General features: G+C 36.1%; 2 protein-coding genes across 2 annotated transcripts; one reads left to right on the forward strand and one right to left on the reverse strand.

Annotated features, from left to right (window-relative positions):
* The first annotated feature begins 675 nt into the window (after positions 1–675).
* Positions 676–8,265, forward strand: LOC110802623 (uncharacterized). Its single transcript, XM_022008064.2, has 8 exons — positions 676–1,084; positions 4,723–4,846; positions 5,175–5,301; positions 5,854–5,967; positions 6,569–6,767; positions 6,856–6,901; positions 7,312–7,387; positions 7,757–8,265. Exons 2-8 carry the CDS (start codon positions 4,790–4,792, stop codon positions 8,131–8,133), a joined length of 996 nt encoding a protein of 331 aa, XP_021863756.2. The 5' UTR covers positions 676–1,084; positions 4,723–4,789; the 3' UTR covers positions 8,134–8,265.
* A 1,265-nt stretch (positions 8,266–9,530) lies between these two features.
* LOC110802622 (probable galactinol--sucrose galactosyltransferase 6) lies at positions 9,531–15,173 on the reverse strand. Its single transcript, XM_022008063.2, has 5 exons — positions 14,828–15,173; positions 11,469–12,766; positions 11,043–11,252; positions 10,825–10,959; positions 9,531–10,349 (listed from the first exon to the last, which is right to left on the reverse strand). The coding sequence occupies exons 1-5, from the start codon at positions 15,065–15,067 to the stop codon at positions 9,704–9,706; spliced, it is 2,529 nt and encodes an 842-aa protein (XP_021863755.1). The 5' UTR covers positions 15,068–15,173; the 3' UTR covers positions 9,531–9,703.
* Positions 15,174–18,201: the final 3,028 nt, after the last annotated feature.

Raw genomic sequence — 18,201 nt, forward strand, 5'->3', positions numbered from 1 at the left:
GCGATATCGAGGGACTTTTGAGTAAAAAAAAAACAGAGAATAGAGTACGGTTATCTTATACAATTTTTTTATTAATTTGATACTGATTTGTTTGAGTGCTGTGATTAAAGTTCAATGATATTGATGTGTTGCCGTGCTGGGATTAAAGCTCAATGATACTGATTTATTTGAGTGTTGGTATAATTGTGTTGCTGATTTGTTTGCGGTATAGTAGAAGTAAAATCATGATTTATTTATGTGTAATACACCAAAAAGTTAATGGCTCGATCATTCCCGGAGCTAATGGCTGCCAGCCTGCCAGAGGAATGGGAGGTACTAGCTGCCGGAAGGAGAGGGGGGCGGAGATGGTGTTTTCAATGAAAATAGGGGATTGTTTTTATAAGGGCAAAAATCGTATTTTTACGTAATAAATGTGGGCAATTTTATCTAACGTGGGCGTCAAATAACGATACTTTTATTTTAGGCTTCCCTGCTTGTAAAAAGGGCACGGATCAATGTGGGCAATTTTATCCACAGTCCACCACCCAGCACCCACCGTTGCCCCTTGCCCAGTGGCGGAACTACCATTGGTCCCGGTGGATCACGTGACCCAGCAAATTTTGTGAAAAAAATTAAAAAATTTAAAAAATTAAAAAATTAAAAAATTTCGCACACAGAAGCGTAGATTACAGACCCGAAAGACTACAGGTCACTATTTCGCGAAATACATTAACCTACTTCTCTCCTCCCCCCACAGCGCCGCCCAGCCCTCTGAGGCTCTGAGTCACCGTTACCGGCACGGCGGCACCACTCACCAGCTGCATCCACTGTCCGCGGCTCACCTCACCGGTCATCGGCAGCTTTCCGGTACTCTGTCTCCAGTCGCCCAGTTCTTTAATTGCTCACCAGTCACCTCAATTCCTCAAGTAACGCGAGGTCGCGAGAGCCCAGCCAGTGAGCCAGAGAAGCCTCCCCGGCCGGCGGCGCCCACCTCAACGCGTTCTCATCAGGAACTCCGGCAGCCGCCCACCTCACGAGTCAACATTCACCATTCGTTCCTGTCCATTCTTCAAGGACGCAAGTACGCAACTCACGCTCACGCAAGGTTGGTCTCTAAATCTCTAATTGCTTCATGTTTTTATAACAATTTATGAATTATGATTGATTTCTCATGTTAATTAGTCAAAATTTCAGTTATTGCATTATTGGTGAATGGTGATTGACTGATTGGAATTGAGATATTACTCAGATTAGTATTGTTATGATTGAGTTAACCCCATAATTGGGGTCTCACTTTTGCTAAAAATCACCAATAAGGACCTTACTATATTTTAGTCACCAATTGGGACCTAAGGTTAAGAATCCGGCCACTAAACTCATGTTTAACTCACCGGAACTAAAACTAATGTCCTTTAATTTATTTTTTTTTAACAAAACTTAAAACTTTAAAAAAAATGTTAAATGTTGTTTGCCTCATTTCCCCCTCCTCCTTCTCGTCCAGTAGTTCCCCTCTCCTTCTCTAATCCCCCCTCTGGTTTTTATGGTTTTGAGTAAAACAAGAGCAAATAAGTTCCTTCAACACCTCTCAAGATACTAAGCTCCATATTCCATTATTCTTTTGAGTTGCTGCCATGTTTAAGTTGCTATGTAACCAAACATTGCAATATTGGCGTTACTTTGATTAATGGAATCGAACCAACAAATTATCAAAGGAAAAAAGGAGCAAATAAGTTAGAAAAAATCAAGAGGTACACATTGTATCTCTTTCTCTCTCCTTTAATTTGCATGTAAAAGTTTAAGCATTTCCCCTAATTCAATTGGAAAAAGAGCTAATTTAGATAAACAAGACTCCTCAATCTCCAATTATTGCAATCAGCAACCCTTCACTCTTCAATTCAGGATAAAAATTCAATACCCAAATCGAATTATTAACCCCAAACTAAACGGAAAGCACAAGAAAATTAACAATCAGAATTGACGAGCTCAAGGGATATGATTTAGCAAATTCGAGATTTGTTGGTCCTGCCCTAATACATTTGTCTTTTCATTATTTCTCCAATTTTGGTATATTTATTATGCAAATATTTTTGAATTTTGGGTGTTGATTTACAATTTTGATTTCATAATTTTTGTTTTTCATCGAGTTATGTGTTGTTGATCATTTGTTAATTAGCATCTTTTGCACATTATCGCTTAATTATAGACTATAAATGGATAATTAGTTAGTTAAATTAAAAAATGTCCAAGTAGGAACAGAGGGAAGGGGGAATAGTGAACCAGAGAGAAGAGAGAGACTAGAGAGACAACAGAAGATCTAGCTTGCCTGGAGGTATGATGTTGAACCATCCGATTGAAGAAATATTGCATTGAAACGAAAATGGGGAGGGTATAGCACGTAATATAATTAATTGGTTTTGTATTATTATATTTTTTTTAAATATATCTATTCTAACCCAAGGACCTAACTTATTTTAACCACAATGGTTAAATTTGATCGGAAAAGGGAGCTTAGGTCCCAAACGGTGACAAAAAAAAGTGAGGTCCTGATTAGTGATTTTTGGCAAAAGTAAGACCCCGATTATGGGGTTAACTCTGTTATGATTTGTGAGATTGGTTATTGCTGGATTTTTTAATTCATTTATGATTGAATTATGATTGATTGGAATTGGAATTGCAAATGAAATGAAGTAAAAAAAATTGAATAACAGAGCGTTATCCCCCATTCTTTAGTCCACTGACTTGATTTTTGAGTTTGTTTTAAAATTTTCAACATTTAATTCATGAATTTGTTTTAATTGTTCAATTTGTTGTTGTTGTTGTTGTTTGTTATCAGGGGATTATAGTAATTAGTTCATGAGTTAACAACGGAATTTGTTTGGTTACTTATTTAGAGAGAGATTTGTTTTTAGATGTTCCCATGGATGATGTTATAGATCGATATCAAAACATGAAAACTCGTAGAGAGCAATTGTAATAATTTTGTAGGTATTTGATTGTAATATGTACTTTTGGGATGAATTTTATTTTTACGTACTTTTTTTTTTGTATATATATTGTGTGTTTTTATATTGATTTTGCGGTGCGTTACCGATAGTGACCCAACACCCTAAAATTCCCGGATACGCCACTTCCCTTGCCCCTCTTTGTCGGCCTCCCCTCCCCCCCGCTGCTTCTTCTCAGGGGGGAAGCAGCGATACCATCACCCCCAGTGGAGGCTGCAACAACTAGGTAAATTGAGCTTATTTCGTTTTTTTTTTTTTAAAATGTTTGTGATTGTTAGAGGCCTTGTTCTTCTTGTATTGATTGTTTCGTCTTCTGATTGTTTCTGCCATTGAAGTGTTTGGTCAAATTGCAGTTTGAGCAAGAAAGTCTCTATTTCTCTGAAGGCCAATTTTTTTGTCATTTGGACTCTGCAACTCGATTATAGAGACTGATTTTGATGCATATTTTGCCAATTTGTTCTTTATATATTGCAATTTCTTGTTTAGCTGTTATTGTGCTACTGAATAATTAATTAAGTTATGATGGAGAGGAATTCTAAGTCTCAAGTGTCTTGTGTCCATATGGACACTACACAAGTAGACTCGTATTGGTACCCATTGATTTGGTATTGGAACCGAAACTAGTATGGTATTGGTATACCAATATATGATAAGAAGTACGAACACAAATCTTTTGCGTTTTTTGTACTGACATATTCTGTGTTATATTAAAAATGGTGGTCTTTGGGTCACTTGATATAGACACAAGCCACTTGATGTTTAGCATTCCTTTTGATGGAGCAAATTAAAATTACGTTTGTAGTAGCCAGAGTTACCTGGTTCGTGGTTCGCTTTGGTAGCTGATTTTAGGTTCGCGGGTAGCGGTATGGATTTTTTTTTTAAAAAAAAAAAATTCAAATTAACAAATAAAAAGCAACCACCATCTTCATTCTTCGGCAGTTCGGCTTTCCAGTTCTTCACCTCGACCTCATCCATGGCTATTGTTTTCAGCAAGACGAAAGAACAACAATTGACGGTAGGAATCAACACATATGTACTTCTCAAACAAAAGCCCCAACATATTTTATCTTCTATCGCTTTCCCGGACTTTCAATCGTTAAAACTAGGGTTTTGGTTTGGTTCGTGAAAAATCGCGAATTGGATCGCCGGAGAACCACGAATTGGTACAGGCGAACCGGTTCGCGGTTCGCGGGGGTTAGGGGCGAACCAGGTAACACTGGTAGTAGCAATAAGGATGAGGTACTATTGTTTTGTAGAATTAGGCTGGTAGTAGAAATTTACTTATTCATTAGTGATTGGTCGGACATACGCAACCTTACCAATGCAATTGCAGAGAAGTTGTTTCCAATTAACCCATAAGAACAACAATTTCTAGAAGTTTAATACTAATTAAAAAAGAACTACAATTTCTAGAAAAAAAAGAGTTGATTATGGAATATGATTAGAGAGGAAATTAACTACGATATTTAGATGGCTACATTGTCTTGTTTGATTGCAACTCGTTGTTCTTGAGGCTAATTTATCCACTAAATTAACGCGAAGATGGGGCATATCTTGAATTAGGCTAATTCTTGGGGCTAGTGTTGTGCTGTTGTAGAGAAATGGGGTATGTCTGGTAGTCAGATTGAAGATTTAGTCTTTGGACCCGAATCACCCGATATAGCATTTACTTGTAATCATTTGGTTCAATAATATTTTTTAAGTATATCATAGTTATACAAGCATAATTATGTGCATGCAGGTTAGCATTTCATGTTGGAGCTTGACTAGAGAGTAAGGAACTTCATTGATTAAGGGATATCTATACAATGGATTTTTCCTCGTTCAAGCTAGATCTGGATGAGCTCATAAACGAGTTTTCCGAGGTGCGTTATCGATAGTCATGTTAAAATGGTTGGATATAACTGGTTCAATTTGAGTCTATTTTTGGGAGGAGGTGTGAGAACTTATTTTTTGTCCAGTATGCCATTCGCCTTCGTTGTACCATTTACAATTGTCTACATTCTTCGTTTCTATTGAATCGATTTTCTTTGGCTGTATTTGTATTCTTCTAGTTTTTTCTACGGGTTGTTTTCTTTGGAAGTTCTGTCTCTATTTTGGCTTTGCAAATAATGCCTTGTTATCAATCTTGTATAGTTGGATGCAAAAAAGCTAAAGCTCTTTATTCAACTACTAGCCTTTGTTCGTATGCAGGGAGGGCTTAAAACTTTAGCAGACATGAAAAGATTATGGCTTGAGCGGAAGTTTTCCTACATATTTGAGGCTCGGCCTTCTACCAGCTCCAACATATTTATGCAATTCCTGTACAGTCATTCTATAAGTAAGTTTCTTTTTTTATGCTTAATGACATGTCATCACACATTTTGTTCTAAGAATCTAAGATGCATCTTTTATGTTTGGACCAACTGTAGAAAAGGATTTAGAATCTGAAGTCTAGATTATGTTATGATTTACCTTTTACAGAGAAATATGATCCAGTGTTTTGATATACGTACTTACAGCAGTTTATTGGACTCCTATAAGTAGTCCATGGTTCTAATCCAGCTTTTAGTCTCTCCACATCATGCACTTGGTATGATTTATATGTTCTGATATTTGTTTTTCTAAGATGTTTGATGTCCTGAGATTTCATGTGTGATATGAATCGGATAATCAATTCCGATTCAAAAGTAGGATAAGTGCATTTCAGTTGTCCCCTGCTTTTAAAAATGAATCTTATAGTTGATGTAGTGTTTTCCTACTTATCCTGGTGGCTGATATTCAGTCCCTTTTGTGTCTTGACAAATGACTGCTGTTTGTCTGATTGAAGTCCAAACCTTTTTGTTGTTGGACAAAATCTGATAATCTTTAATCTTTTTGTTATCATGCGCAGGTCACATGATCTCCACTAATTCTGTGTCACAAAGATTGGGAGCCCTCTATGTCCTCTATTGTCTCTATGAGACTCAGCCATTCAAGCCCCCATTCAAGATTTATCTATCACTTGGTATGTTTTTGCTTTTGCATATAAGTAAATTTTACTTCCTTCACTTCATTATTGAACCCTAAATGAAATCCGAAGCTATATTTAAGATGTATGTCTAATTGTCTATCATAAGTCACAGCCGATGAAGTTACCACTGATTGATTATTCTTGCCTTTCCCCCTTCTTTTTCAGGTGGCTAAAAACCTTTTATCTGGAAAACTAAATATAGTCTTCATAGTTGGTTCCCCCTGAAGTGATCCTGGGAAATTAGTTTTCTTCAAAGGCTCTCGTCTTAGGTACGAATATGGAGTTGCAGAGAGATGCAGTCTAATAATGGGAACAGTACTGAAACAATTAGTCTTTTCTTTAATACACACCACAACAACAAACTGATAAATATTTTTAAGGTGATCAAATAACCATAAAATTTGGCCTGAGTTACTGGTGTATACATACAATTTTCCTGAGTTACTGGTGTATAGTATAAAAACGTCTTATATGTCTTGTCTCAGAAACAGTAGGCAAGTAGATGTGTTTATGTCGTCTTTGATTAATTGGCACATATCCTTTCACTCCCTGCCTTTCTTTGTGAAGTGACTTAACCTCTTGATGGACTTGGCAGGAGAGTTACGAAGACTAAAAGCCCTGGTTGTAAATGCTAAAGAAAATGGAATCAAAATCGTATCTGTTTTGATCAAAAAGATGCTAGAGAAGAATGCATTCTTGTTTGGCTTTGTTAACATAAATGATTACTCTGAGAAAGAGAGGATAAAGGAGTTGGTAGATGTGCAGAATGCCTGTATAAAGAAGATGCATGAAAAGTATGTCCGACACTCATGTTATGCGTTAACAATCATAGCTACTTCAGCTTCATCAATGGTCTCATCATGCTGCTTTTCCTTTCTGTAGATTGTTGGCGAACACTGAGATTGAGCGTTACCTTCATATGGACATGGTATGTTGCATACTTTTATAATTTTTGGTTTCTTGTTGACTGTATTTTATGTATTATTTTAATACATCATGTTGTCACTGTCTTCTAAATTGATGCAAAAGCATTTTGATCAAAGCCACACACTATACATGACTGAATTCTGCGCTATCACAGTATCACTGTGAAACCGTGATATATCAGGCCTGTAGGATGCCTTACCCTCTATATCAAGTTTGTGAAGGTGTCCTATACATTAATATATTTGAAGGTTCTTTTAATCTAGGTTTTTAGTAGGTTTAGTAATGGACTAACGGGTGTTAAGTTAAAAAGGCCCAGAAAAAGTTGTTTGCGCCATTGAATTGCTTATTTTGAATCTGTGGCATCAATTTTGCTGCTGATTTTTCTCATAATAACTCGAACTTATGTAACAGGGCATGGAACTTGATCTAGAAGTGCTCAGGAAAATGTCCGAAGAATATGAAGGAACTAAAAGTCTTGCTATCAGAGGTATTCCATTCCATTATTTGCTTGTCGTTCTTTTCTCTTGCTACAACATGGTCAGGTTCATTATTTCAGAAAGTTATCTTGAGTTCCAAACTTAAATATTCTTCCGTGTTTTGTCTTGATTTATTGAACCCTGTTACTGGCAGGCTATTAAACAAACATGCAACCATGTCTGAAAATTAAATACTCATAAGAAGTATGTCTGTGTGTCTTGAGTATTCTAGTATTCTTGCAAATGGCAACAATTATCCCCATGTGTTTGAGTTTAGTTTGAGTTAGCAATGTTAGACTTAGAACAAAATATAAGGTCATTGATAAATTTTAAAAAATTCCGAGTTTGGTTACTGATTTGTCATTTGTTTGTTTTTGAAGAGGCAAGTAGGGTAGTGGATGTCGAAAATATGAAGCATATTGCAGAAGATAGGGTGACAATCGGAGATGAAGTGGAAAAGATAAATGAGGAGTGGAGTAATCAAAAGGAAATGTTATCTCAGCTTTTAGGAACAGACCAACTTCCTGGCATAACTCCTCATCCCAAGAGAAGAGAGAGACACGACGAGCTGCTTCCTGCTGATGAACAGCAGATTGGAGATGAATTGCAACACACAAGTTTCATGTCGCTTCTTATGGGCAACGAATCACCACCCACTAATGGGAATCTTCAACAGCCTCCTGGTGAAGAGGACCAAGATTATGACCTGGAGTATGCTAAGGATCTTGAATATCAATTATTTGGGGATATGTTGTAGTTCATGTTTTATATATTTAATATTTAATAGTATTTAATATTTGTGCCAAAGCAAGGTTTTATCATTGTTTTCAGGGCTGTAGATAATGATTCCAGTACTAAAGATATATTTACAAATTTCAATTTTGATCAATTATGTGGAAATATTACTTGTACTCAAAGCAAATATTACTTGTACTCAAAGCAAATATTATTGAACTCAAGAATAGATCCCTCACTATTATGCACCTCAATCACTATTCACTACCACAGATGAGGAGCAAAGGGAAAAATAATACACTTTAACTATCATGAAGTAACAAACTATAAGTTGTGGACAATAAAACACTCCCTATTCTCTCTCTAGCTTTCCTCTCTAAAAAAGAAATCCCCACCCCTTCAAACCTCAACCACCGCAGCCGGCTCGCTGGTGCAGGACCTGAGCCTTATCTGCTCATTCTGTGTGTTTGGGAATTAAGGCCTTGTTTTCTAATTGTGTTCCTAGCTGCCGCCGGCTTGTAGTGTCGGGAAAATCTCGATCTTGCCGGTAAAGGTAAAGGTTAGGTTTGGGATTTAGATTAAGGTTTTTTTTAATTCCTTTTCTTTTCAGTAACATCTTTGGTATTTGTTTAGGTGGTAATTGTGGCTTGATTCTTACCCTCTCTCTGTTTTGTTGGTCTAGTTGTTTCTAGATGTTTAGTGATGTTCAATTTAGTTAGCTTTAATGTGTTTGACTTGGTTAGTTTGTGCTTGGTTGTTGGAAGTGTTAAGTATGGGGTTGTTGGTTTATTGTTTTTGCAAGGTTGGTTAATGGTTTGTTTTTCTATGGCGGGATATCCAATGTTGAGGATTGTAGAGGTTTTGGGTTTAAGTTTTTCCCAGTTGGTTGTCGTCCAAAAGTCAGTCAACCTAGGTAGTGGACTTGTCCCTGGTGTTTATACTCCCTTGGACGGTAGTATGCCAGGTCTAAAGAGGGAGAAAGAAGGTTGTAGGGGTGACTATGGAAGGAAAATCTTGTATTCACGAATGTCGGTTGTTCAATTTAGGTTCGTGGTGAGAGGTTCTCTCATTACATTCAAAAATTCATATTTGAAGACTGTTCCCCAAATAAAAATTTTGGGGGTTCATAGCATGTTCACTAAGATGAGTCTCTTTGGGAGACTCCATGTGCTCGTTCTCGAGAGTGTCGAGTTTGTTCGTGAGCATATCCCCTTGCTCACAAGGTCGTTTCAACCGGTTCGTGAAGTTCATATCCTTCCGTTTCTTTCAAGTTCCACCGATTATGGGTTCTTATTGCTTATCGCTCAAGCTTCATCCCGAGGAGAAAGGAGAATGTGGGCGCGCAAGGCGAAGACAACAGTCAAGGACCATCGACCAATGCACTAGCTATGCTTGTAGTTCGTAATGTTATAGTTCCCATGCTTGTAAGAGCATGTATTGCTCAAGTTAGTAACGGTTTGTTATTTATTTTTCAATGTTGTATGATTGTTGCTATAGCCCATAATCTAACCAAAAAGTTAGAAAAAGGGAATAGCTTTGTTTAATTGAATATTTTGTTGTGCTGTCAAAAAAAAAAAAAAACAAACTATAAGTTATAACTCAACCTCAATAATGTGAACTTTCTTACTCTCCTCAGGCATTTGGTCCACAGTCCAGGTGACCAAACCCGACCCAGAATCATACTCAAACTCGACCTCCTCGGATCCAACACGACACCTCTTGGGCCTTGTTGAAGAGTAAGCCCCAAACACCCCACAACCTTTCACCTCCATTTGGACCTTCCCTACCATTTCATCACCATGGTCCGCCTCGTTCTCATCTCGGGAACCACTCCTGACTTGGTATGTTATCCCATCGATGGCCCCACCAGCGTTAAACATTTTGATTAGCCCAAATGGGGCAAAGCTATAGCCCGGGGCTAAGACCTTGATGGGTGTTATAGTGAATACATCATATTCCAAGACCTTTAGTGACACGGGCAGAGCTACATTGTATGGCAAGGTGATAACCTCGCCAGTCCTGTGACGGTAGACAGCACAGTCCAAGTTCCATCCGGTTGGGTCCAATGAAGCCTCGGTGATGAAGTGGACATCTCGACCACGGACCACACCTGTTAGGGCTTCAGGCTGAGTTGGATGGAATGTGTTCTTTCGCTCAGTGCTACTCCATGCTGCTCCTTGGCAGTTGTATACTCCTAACACTCCAGTGTACTTGTTCATGTTCCATATCTTCAACAAGCTGAAATTTTTGTCACAAAGTAATTAAAATGTCAGATATTTTCCCTAGTTATGCCTATTCTTCTTATCTTCTATAAAATGTAGACCATTGAGCACGGCCCGCAGGCCTTGCCCGAAAAACAGCTGGGTTTGTGCATAATTTTTATGCCTGTTTTTTGGGTCCATCCTGCCCCGGACTGATTTTTTTAAAAAAATTGGTGGGTTTTGGGAAACTCAAAATTGGAATTTTACTTATTAAGTTGGTGAGGTCCAAAAAATGGCCCGGAATAGCGGGCTTTGGGCAGAAAATTTCCGCCAGAGATATTGTCTGGCCTGACATAATAGGCAGAATTTTTGGTTGTGGCCCAGCCTGATCCGCCTTTTGTTCAGGTCTATTAAAATGCGTACAAGAGGATCAGTAGATGGTGATATGAGAGTTCATAATTAATTTGTTAAGTTGTTATATTTACAAAGTAGCCTAAGTTCAGTTGGCATACCTAATACCATCTCGAGCTGGATCATTGAACAAGCAATCACGGGTAGGTCTACCAGGCAAACGGGGCCTGAGCACTGATCCATCAGGCAAAACAAGCTTCCTAAGTAGATCAAAGTTGTGCTTTCCAGGTGCATCACTGTAACAAAATACGGTGTTAAATCAGAGATATTATAACCTATGATTAGTTGTTCAACTATGCCGTATAAAAGTTTTATGTACCTGACATAGATCGGTCCACCACTGATAGCTCTGGCAGAACCGTGGTATTCAGCAGCAGGGTGGTCTGAATGGAACATATCCCAATCAGGTTGCATAAACTCCCCTAAGAAAACACTGTTGTAAGCCACGGCTGCAATATGGATAGTGTGTGACACTGGATCTCGTGGGTAAAAATCATCTGATGCTCTCACAATTGCCGTTTGTTTTGAGCTGTTCATGGCATGACAGTACAGGTTATCAGTTAAGCAAGCCTCGACAAATGATCAAACCAAGTATGTACCAATAAACACGGGAAAATTCACTACTTATATCAGCTAATACCAATAAACCACCCAAAACTTCACCAGTTATATCAGCTAATACCAATAAACATGACAAAATTCTGAATAAAAATCACAAACAACAGCAAAAACTTTAGGAACTTACCAATACAATGCATCAGTATTGTGGCTCATGCACGCAATGCAACCATTGTCGGGGAAATTTCTAGCCACAGAAGCATCAAGAGCTTGGTGGTATTGCTTAGTGAGTTCCACTCGACCACCAAGTCCTCCACCTAAGGTTTCCAATATACATTGCACATCCACCTTAACCCCATCAATCCCCTTAGAAGCCAAGTAACTATGCAAGTCATTATAAAACTTGTATACACTCTTTGGGTTCACTAGTCCTAATCCCTGCACCTTCATAGGGTCACTTTTCCAAACTGGCTCATTTCCCATTACTCCCTTAGACACATTAGGGTACTTCATCCGCGACTCATATTCCTCCATCTCCTTCACCCCAGGCCGGACCCCACCCCAATACCCCGTGATGGCGTGCCACACGTACACATATTTCAACCCGTATTTTTCCTTGGCTATACTTGCAATGTTCCTAATTCCAACACCAGGGTCATCCTTGTTCTGAAACTTCTCATTCTCCTTAATCCCAGTTAGTCTTGGCACGGGTTCATCAACCTCAACGGACTGCCAACCATCGTCAATGATCACAAACTTAGGTGGGGTCCCACTGGCAGTGAGGCTAGCCAATCCAGCCTCAACACCTTCTTGAGTAACTTCTTTGTAAAATGCATCCCAAGTACACCACCCAAAATAGTCAATAATCCCAGGTAACTTCTTCTCATGACGTTGCCTAAACGTCTTAAGATGAGATTTAACAGCCCTAATCGCTTCAAAGATGGTGGTGTAGGGATCAGTCCCTGCACTCACAAACAGAGAATGAGTAAACAAATCCCCTTTAATGTCATCATCTCCACTCTCCAAACAAAGCTCCAATTCATCTTGTGTGTTCCCCTGTAGGCAAGCCCTGAATGGACCCTCAACCAAAGGCAAGAAAACTGTATACATGATCTGATTACATTCATCTCCATCGATGTGAGATCCATCCTTAGTCTCGAGCAATAAAAACTGAGTTTCCAAAGGGATGTCACCACCTTTGTCACCCATTTTTTGAGACATCCACCATAACTTGAACCGGAAACATGCCATGAACCGGGCATCTTTAAGAGTTCCTAATGACACCACATGTCTGCTGCTCGGTTGGTCAAACTCAGCCCCTATAAAAACTCCCTCAACCGGACCAGATGATGAAGCAGATGTTGCTATTACATTGTTGGGTACTCCGGTTAGGATGGTCCGGTCTTTTACTATTACTTTCCTGTCTACAATTCGAACTGCTGGTGTTACTGTCATTTCTTCTTCTTTTTCTGGTCTGTCTTCCCTCTGCCGAAAATGGAATATTATGTAAACACAAATTAGATCCTAAACAATCAATTTCTTCGAGAAATGATCATGAAAACCATATTAAGTTGTTATGTTCATTAGTTGATCATTGATGTTTTGAGTTAGTTCTAAGTTTCTAACAGATACAGGAATTTTGGATAGTCTGAATTCCAACTTGTAAGCTACATAGCTAATGCCTAATACACTATTGCTCCTATACAATTCAATAATTCATCAATTTTAGCAACAAAATCAAGATCTTAATGGGTTGTTTGGGGGTCTATAAGAAAGGGCAACTTTTGTGTAAGACCGCTTTACCGGAAAGACCACTTGATTGGTTAACTAATTGGTTTCACTGCTTAACTAATTTATTCCATTGTTTAACTAACTAGTTCTAGTGTTTAACTAATTAATTACATTGATTAACTAATTAGGCCAAGTGATTAACTTATATGACTCAAATGTGGTCTTTTGTGTAAGACCGCCTTATATAAAATTTTTCACAGGTATTCGATACTTTCTTCAAAACGTTAGCAGCTAAGCTAGTTAGTAAGCGTCCACTATGTCAAAACGTTGAAATGTCCCCTATGTTTTTGTATTAGAGCATGTACATTGGGGCTCTTTGAGTGGCTCTCTAAGTAGCTCTCCAAGTAGCTCTCCAAGTAGCTCTCCAACAAGAACTAGCTCTTGGCCAACATTGGGGCTCTTGAGTGGTTCTTGAGGGGCTCTTGAGTAACTCTTCATGGAGAGCTACTTCAAGATAAGGAGTAACTTTTTTTAAAGTAGATAGTAACTTTGGGTAAAAATACAATTAAGTAGTAACATTTTTACATTTTATATTTATGATTCAATAAAATGAAAAACTAATATGTTTAATATTTTTTTTACGGAAAATCTACAATAATGGTTACTTTTCTTTTTTCCTTCCCTATTTAACAAGCCTAATATTGGGCTATTTATTTGAAACTAAAATTATTTTGTCTTCTTCTTTTTAACCCATTGGTTGAAAATGAAATCTAATTATTGTTAATATTGCAGTAACCTAAACTTTTCTATCATAATTACTTAACTTATTAGTTATTACCAATAAATATTAACATTGTTTGATATATATAAAATAAATGAAGAATTGACATGGGACCACCAAATGGTAAAAAAATATTGGAGAGCTCATTTGAAGAACCAACCAATGTTGGGTGTTTTTAGGAATGAATTCTTGAGTGTATCTTGTATAGAGATAATGGTAGAGATAGAGTGGAGAGCCCTCCAAGAGCTCTTTTGAAGAGTCAACCAATGTACGTGCTCTTAGAACTATATGTTCATTTAAAAATAGGGTGAACATTGTGCATTTATGCACCCACGTGTATAAACCATGTAGAAAAAAATCATTAAACATTAGTAGCTAAAATGTTACTCCCTCCGAACCTAAATGTTATTTCCGTTTGTCATTTTACACGGATATTAAGGAAAAAGAAACATTATAGGATTAACTATTATTAATGTAGTTTTATGGGGAATTGTTGTTTTTTGATTCCATTTTCACAAGAAAACAAAATAGTTGAACCAATAGAATTTAAGGAATAAAAAATGTCAACTCATTAATTCATCCAAACTTAAACCAACCAATGAGACTACAAGAGGTTTTTTATTGATAAACCAATAGAATTACAAAGTTAAAATTACAAGGAAGAGATTAAAAAGGAAATAAAAGAAATGGGAAGATTATTTTGGGACACTAAAAAAAGAAACGTGAATAACATTTAGATTCGGAGGGAGTAGTACTTTGTATATTTCCATTAAAAATAATATTCTTCATTTAACAAAATCTCAAAAAAAGGTTGGACAAAAACAGAATAAGCCCATCTTACCCCATAACAAACCACAACTTTATAGCATGTATCATCAACCCCGTGAATGTCAATTAACTTTGTTGGTTAAAGTCTTGATATTGAGATCAAAATCCCATCCGCATATAAAAAAAATATAACATCGATCAACTACATTGTAACTAAAACACATAAAAGATCCAAACTTTCATAGATAATTAAACAAACTACTTACCTTGAATGATAAAGGTTGAAGATTGATTGGCTTCTTGGAAGATCTGTAACAATTTGAGGGGAGAGAATTTGAGTATTGCCCAGAAAATCTAGGAAAAAGATTGAAAGAAAATGATAAATTTGGAATTTTTACTGTAGAAATGCAAAAAGGGGGGTAAAATCTGTTAATCTTGTTTGTGTGAGAAAATTGAGGGAGATTATGAGATGAATTTATAGTGCTTTGTAAATATTTTGTCTCCATTTTAAAAAAATAATTAATTTTGATTTGATTTGATTTTTTAAAAAAAAAAATTGGGAATTTTATTTTAATTGTATTCTTTGAGAGAGAGACAGAAACAAGAAGGTGGGAACTAATTTTATGCTTCAAAGTTTAGATCTTTAAGTGAGAATTAATGGTTGACTTGTATTTATGATCCAACGGTGGATAATGGGATGTTGTTAAGTTGGACGGTTGAGAAATGTGACACGTTGGATCCACGTCTTAGTTTAATCCAGAATCCCTACCAGTGAGAACTTCTTGGTTTGACTCGCAACAAAGGTTGAAAATGTGTGCTTTATTTATCCGATGTTTAATTATCTGAATTTCACTAAATTTATCATAAGTGTTGAGCGTTATATTCACCTACTATTCATCTGGTCTTCCATTATATTTTTCGAGCTTATTTTATTTGAATTAATTTAAAATTAACTGATTTATCTAAACTTATCATAACTTGAATAATCTTTATCTTTCTTGAATTTATCTTATATAGACTTACGACTTTTTTTGAAACAAAATAGAAATAAGGTAAACATAACACGGCATGATTGCCTTATATTCACCTGATTTTCACTTATTCAAAATTAACTGAATTATTAAACTCATTTTAGTTATAAATTAGTTTCAAAAAAAAATTAGTTATAAAATATTGAACAACCTTTATCAACATTGGTGGAGCCCGGACTTTTAAGTCGGAATTCCAGCATAATAATAAACTAATCAGCTAATCCGTATTAATTTACTTTTTCTACTCCCTTCGTATTTAATTAAAATATACTTTCTATAATTGGTCGTATTAATTAAAAAATATACTTTCTATAATCAACCGTATTTAATTAAAAGATACATTTTCCTTTTTAGCATGTCATGGTCCCACTTCCAATTTTATTAATATTTCTCTTTTTATGGTCCCCACACATACTCACATCATCCTTTTACTACAATAAATAATTCACCCGCTATCTCACTTTCATCTTATTATAATACATTCAATTCACTCTCCTAAAACTACGTACCGATCAAAGTATATATTTTAATTAAATACGGATGGAGTAATAAATACAAGGTATTAAACATTTTTTTTCCTCCTTAAGAATTGGGTAATCGGTCGGCCACCTTTGGCCATAATAGGCGTCGCCACTGTTTGTCTACTCTTATTAATCATAAAATAAGTGGAAGATAAGGTCATCATAACAAGAGTTTAGTATCTTGCTTTACCTGACATTACCTAAATTTAAGGGGCCTTTAGTTTGCAAACTGGTATGGTATTGGAATCAAGAATGATATTAAGGCAGTATGGGTTTGGAACTTGCTTAAATCCATATGTTGGTTCAATTTGAGAATGATATTTTCTTTTTGTTTGATACATGGAATAAAGGTATGAGTCATACACACCTCCCCCTAGATTCCTAAACCCCATACCTTGGGGGTTTACAAACTTTTCTATAAGGCGGTCTTACACAAAAGACCACATTGGTATCATATAAGTTAAGCAATGGAATCAATTAGTTAAACACTTGAACTAATTAGTTAAGCACTGAAACCAATTAGTTAAGCAAAAGAATTAATTAGTTAACCAATTGAATCAATTAATTAAGTAATGTAACCAATTAGTTAAGAAATTGAACCAATTAGTTAAGCAACAAAAGTGGTCTTTCCGGTAAGGCGGTCTTACACAAAAGTTACCGTTGGGGGTTTAAGGTATCTTAGGTATGGGTTTAAAACTCTTAAAATTTCCAACCAAACATATGGTATGGATTTAGACTATTTTAAACTCATACCTCGTACCTAAAATCCGCAAACCAAATCCCCTAAATAAACATTATTTTCTTTAAGTAAAAATAAGGCGAACCGATAATTACATTAATTCTTTCTTTCTTGTGAAATATAACCATAATACTTTTGGGTTAATTTTACTTGGTAAAATACAATACCGCGTAGCTTCCATTATGATCCTTCCACGTGTCTCCAACAAGGTTTTATCTTGTCATCAAACAGTCAATAACTCAATATCATCTGCTGGCTTTGTGTTGTCAACCTTTATCCCATCTAGTTGGAGTAATTATTGACCAAAATTTTATCCATAATATGTAATCATATGAAGTATCTCTTAATAATCATAAAATGTTGGAAATTTTGTCCAAAATACCAAAATAAACAAATAAATAACTAAGAAATGGTCTTTTGTATGTGGAGTTTACATTTAAACAAAATCTAACTAAAATATAAAAAAAGCTTGAAATCTTCATCTTTTAAAGGTAGTGGTTTTTCGAGATCTACTTAGTTATTACATTCGTTTTTGAAAGTTCTTTACGCTTTGCAAAATGTGTCCAAAGTATAAAAACTTTGATCGTAAATTCTCACCGTTATATACATCAAAACGTTACATATAAGATCTTGTTAGATTGGTCTCGGGATGTATTTTCAGAATATCAATTATTTATAATTTTTTTACATACGAAATTGGATATATTAATAGTTAAATATTGCATTGGAGTCCATGCAAATAGTAACTGTAAAGATCTTTTTGAAACAGAGGTAGTACTCCCTCCGTCCCGGAATACTTGACCTGTTTTCCTTATCGGGCCGTCCCTTAATACTTGACCTGCTTCTAAAAATGGAAATATTCTAACAATATTATATTATTTCTCACTCCACCCCTATTAACCCACCTACCCTACTCCATACAAAAAATAATTAAAAATTCAACCTCTACTCTCCCCAACTCCACCTCTTAACCCACCTCCCACTAACTACATTAAAATAATACCCCACTATCAACTACTACCTATTAAATTAAATAAGTCAATTCAAGTCCCTTAAACTCTGTGCCGGTCAAACCGGATTGAGTATTCCGGGACGGAGGGAGTATAAATCTAATATACATATATAAAGGAGGCATATTTGTTGAACTATTAGAGCGCCACCTAGGATTACTAATGGTTTCGGCCAATGAAAAATAAGATTTCTAATTTATTTTTGAATTAAAAAAATCGAGTGCCACGTAGATAATTAATTAGGTGTCACGTAGATATTTAAATTAATTAATTAATTACTAATATATACAATTCCATCCAAAATCAAACTCTCTAATAATTAAAAAATAAATCTAAAAT

Source organism: Spinacia oleracea, chromosome 2 (assembly GCF_020520425.1).
Source record: "Spinacia oleracea cultivar Varoflay chromosome 2, BTI_SOV_V1, whole genome shotgun sequence".
Classification (NCBI taxonomy): domain Eukaryota; kingdom Viridiplantae; phylum Streptophyta; class Magnoliopsida; order Caryophyllales; family Amaranthaceae; genus Spinacia; species Spinacia oleracea.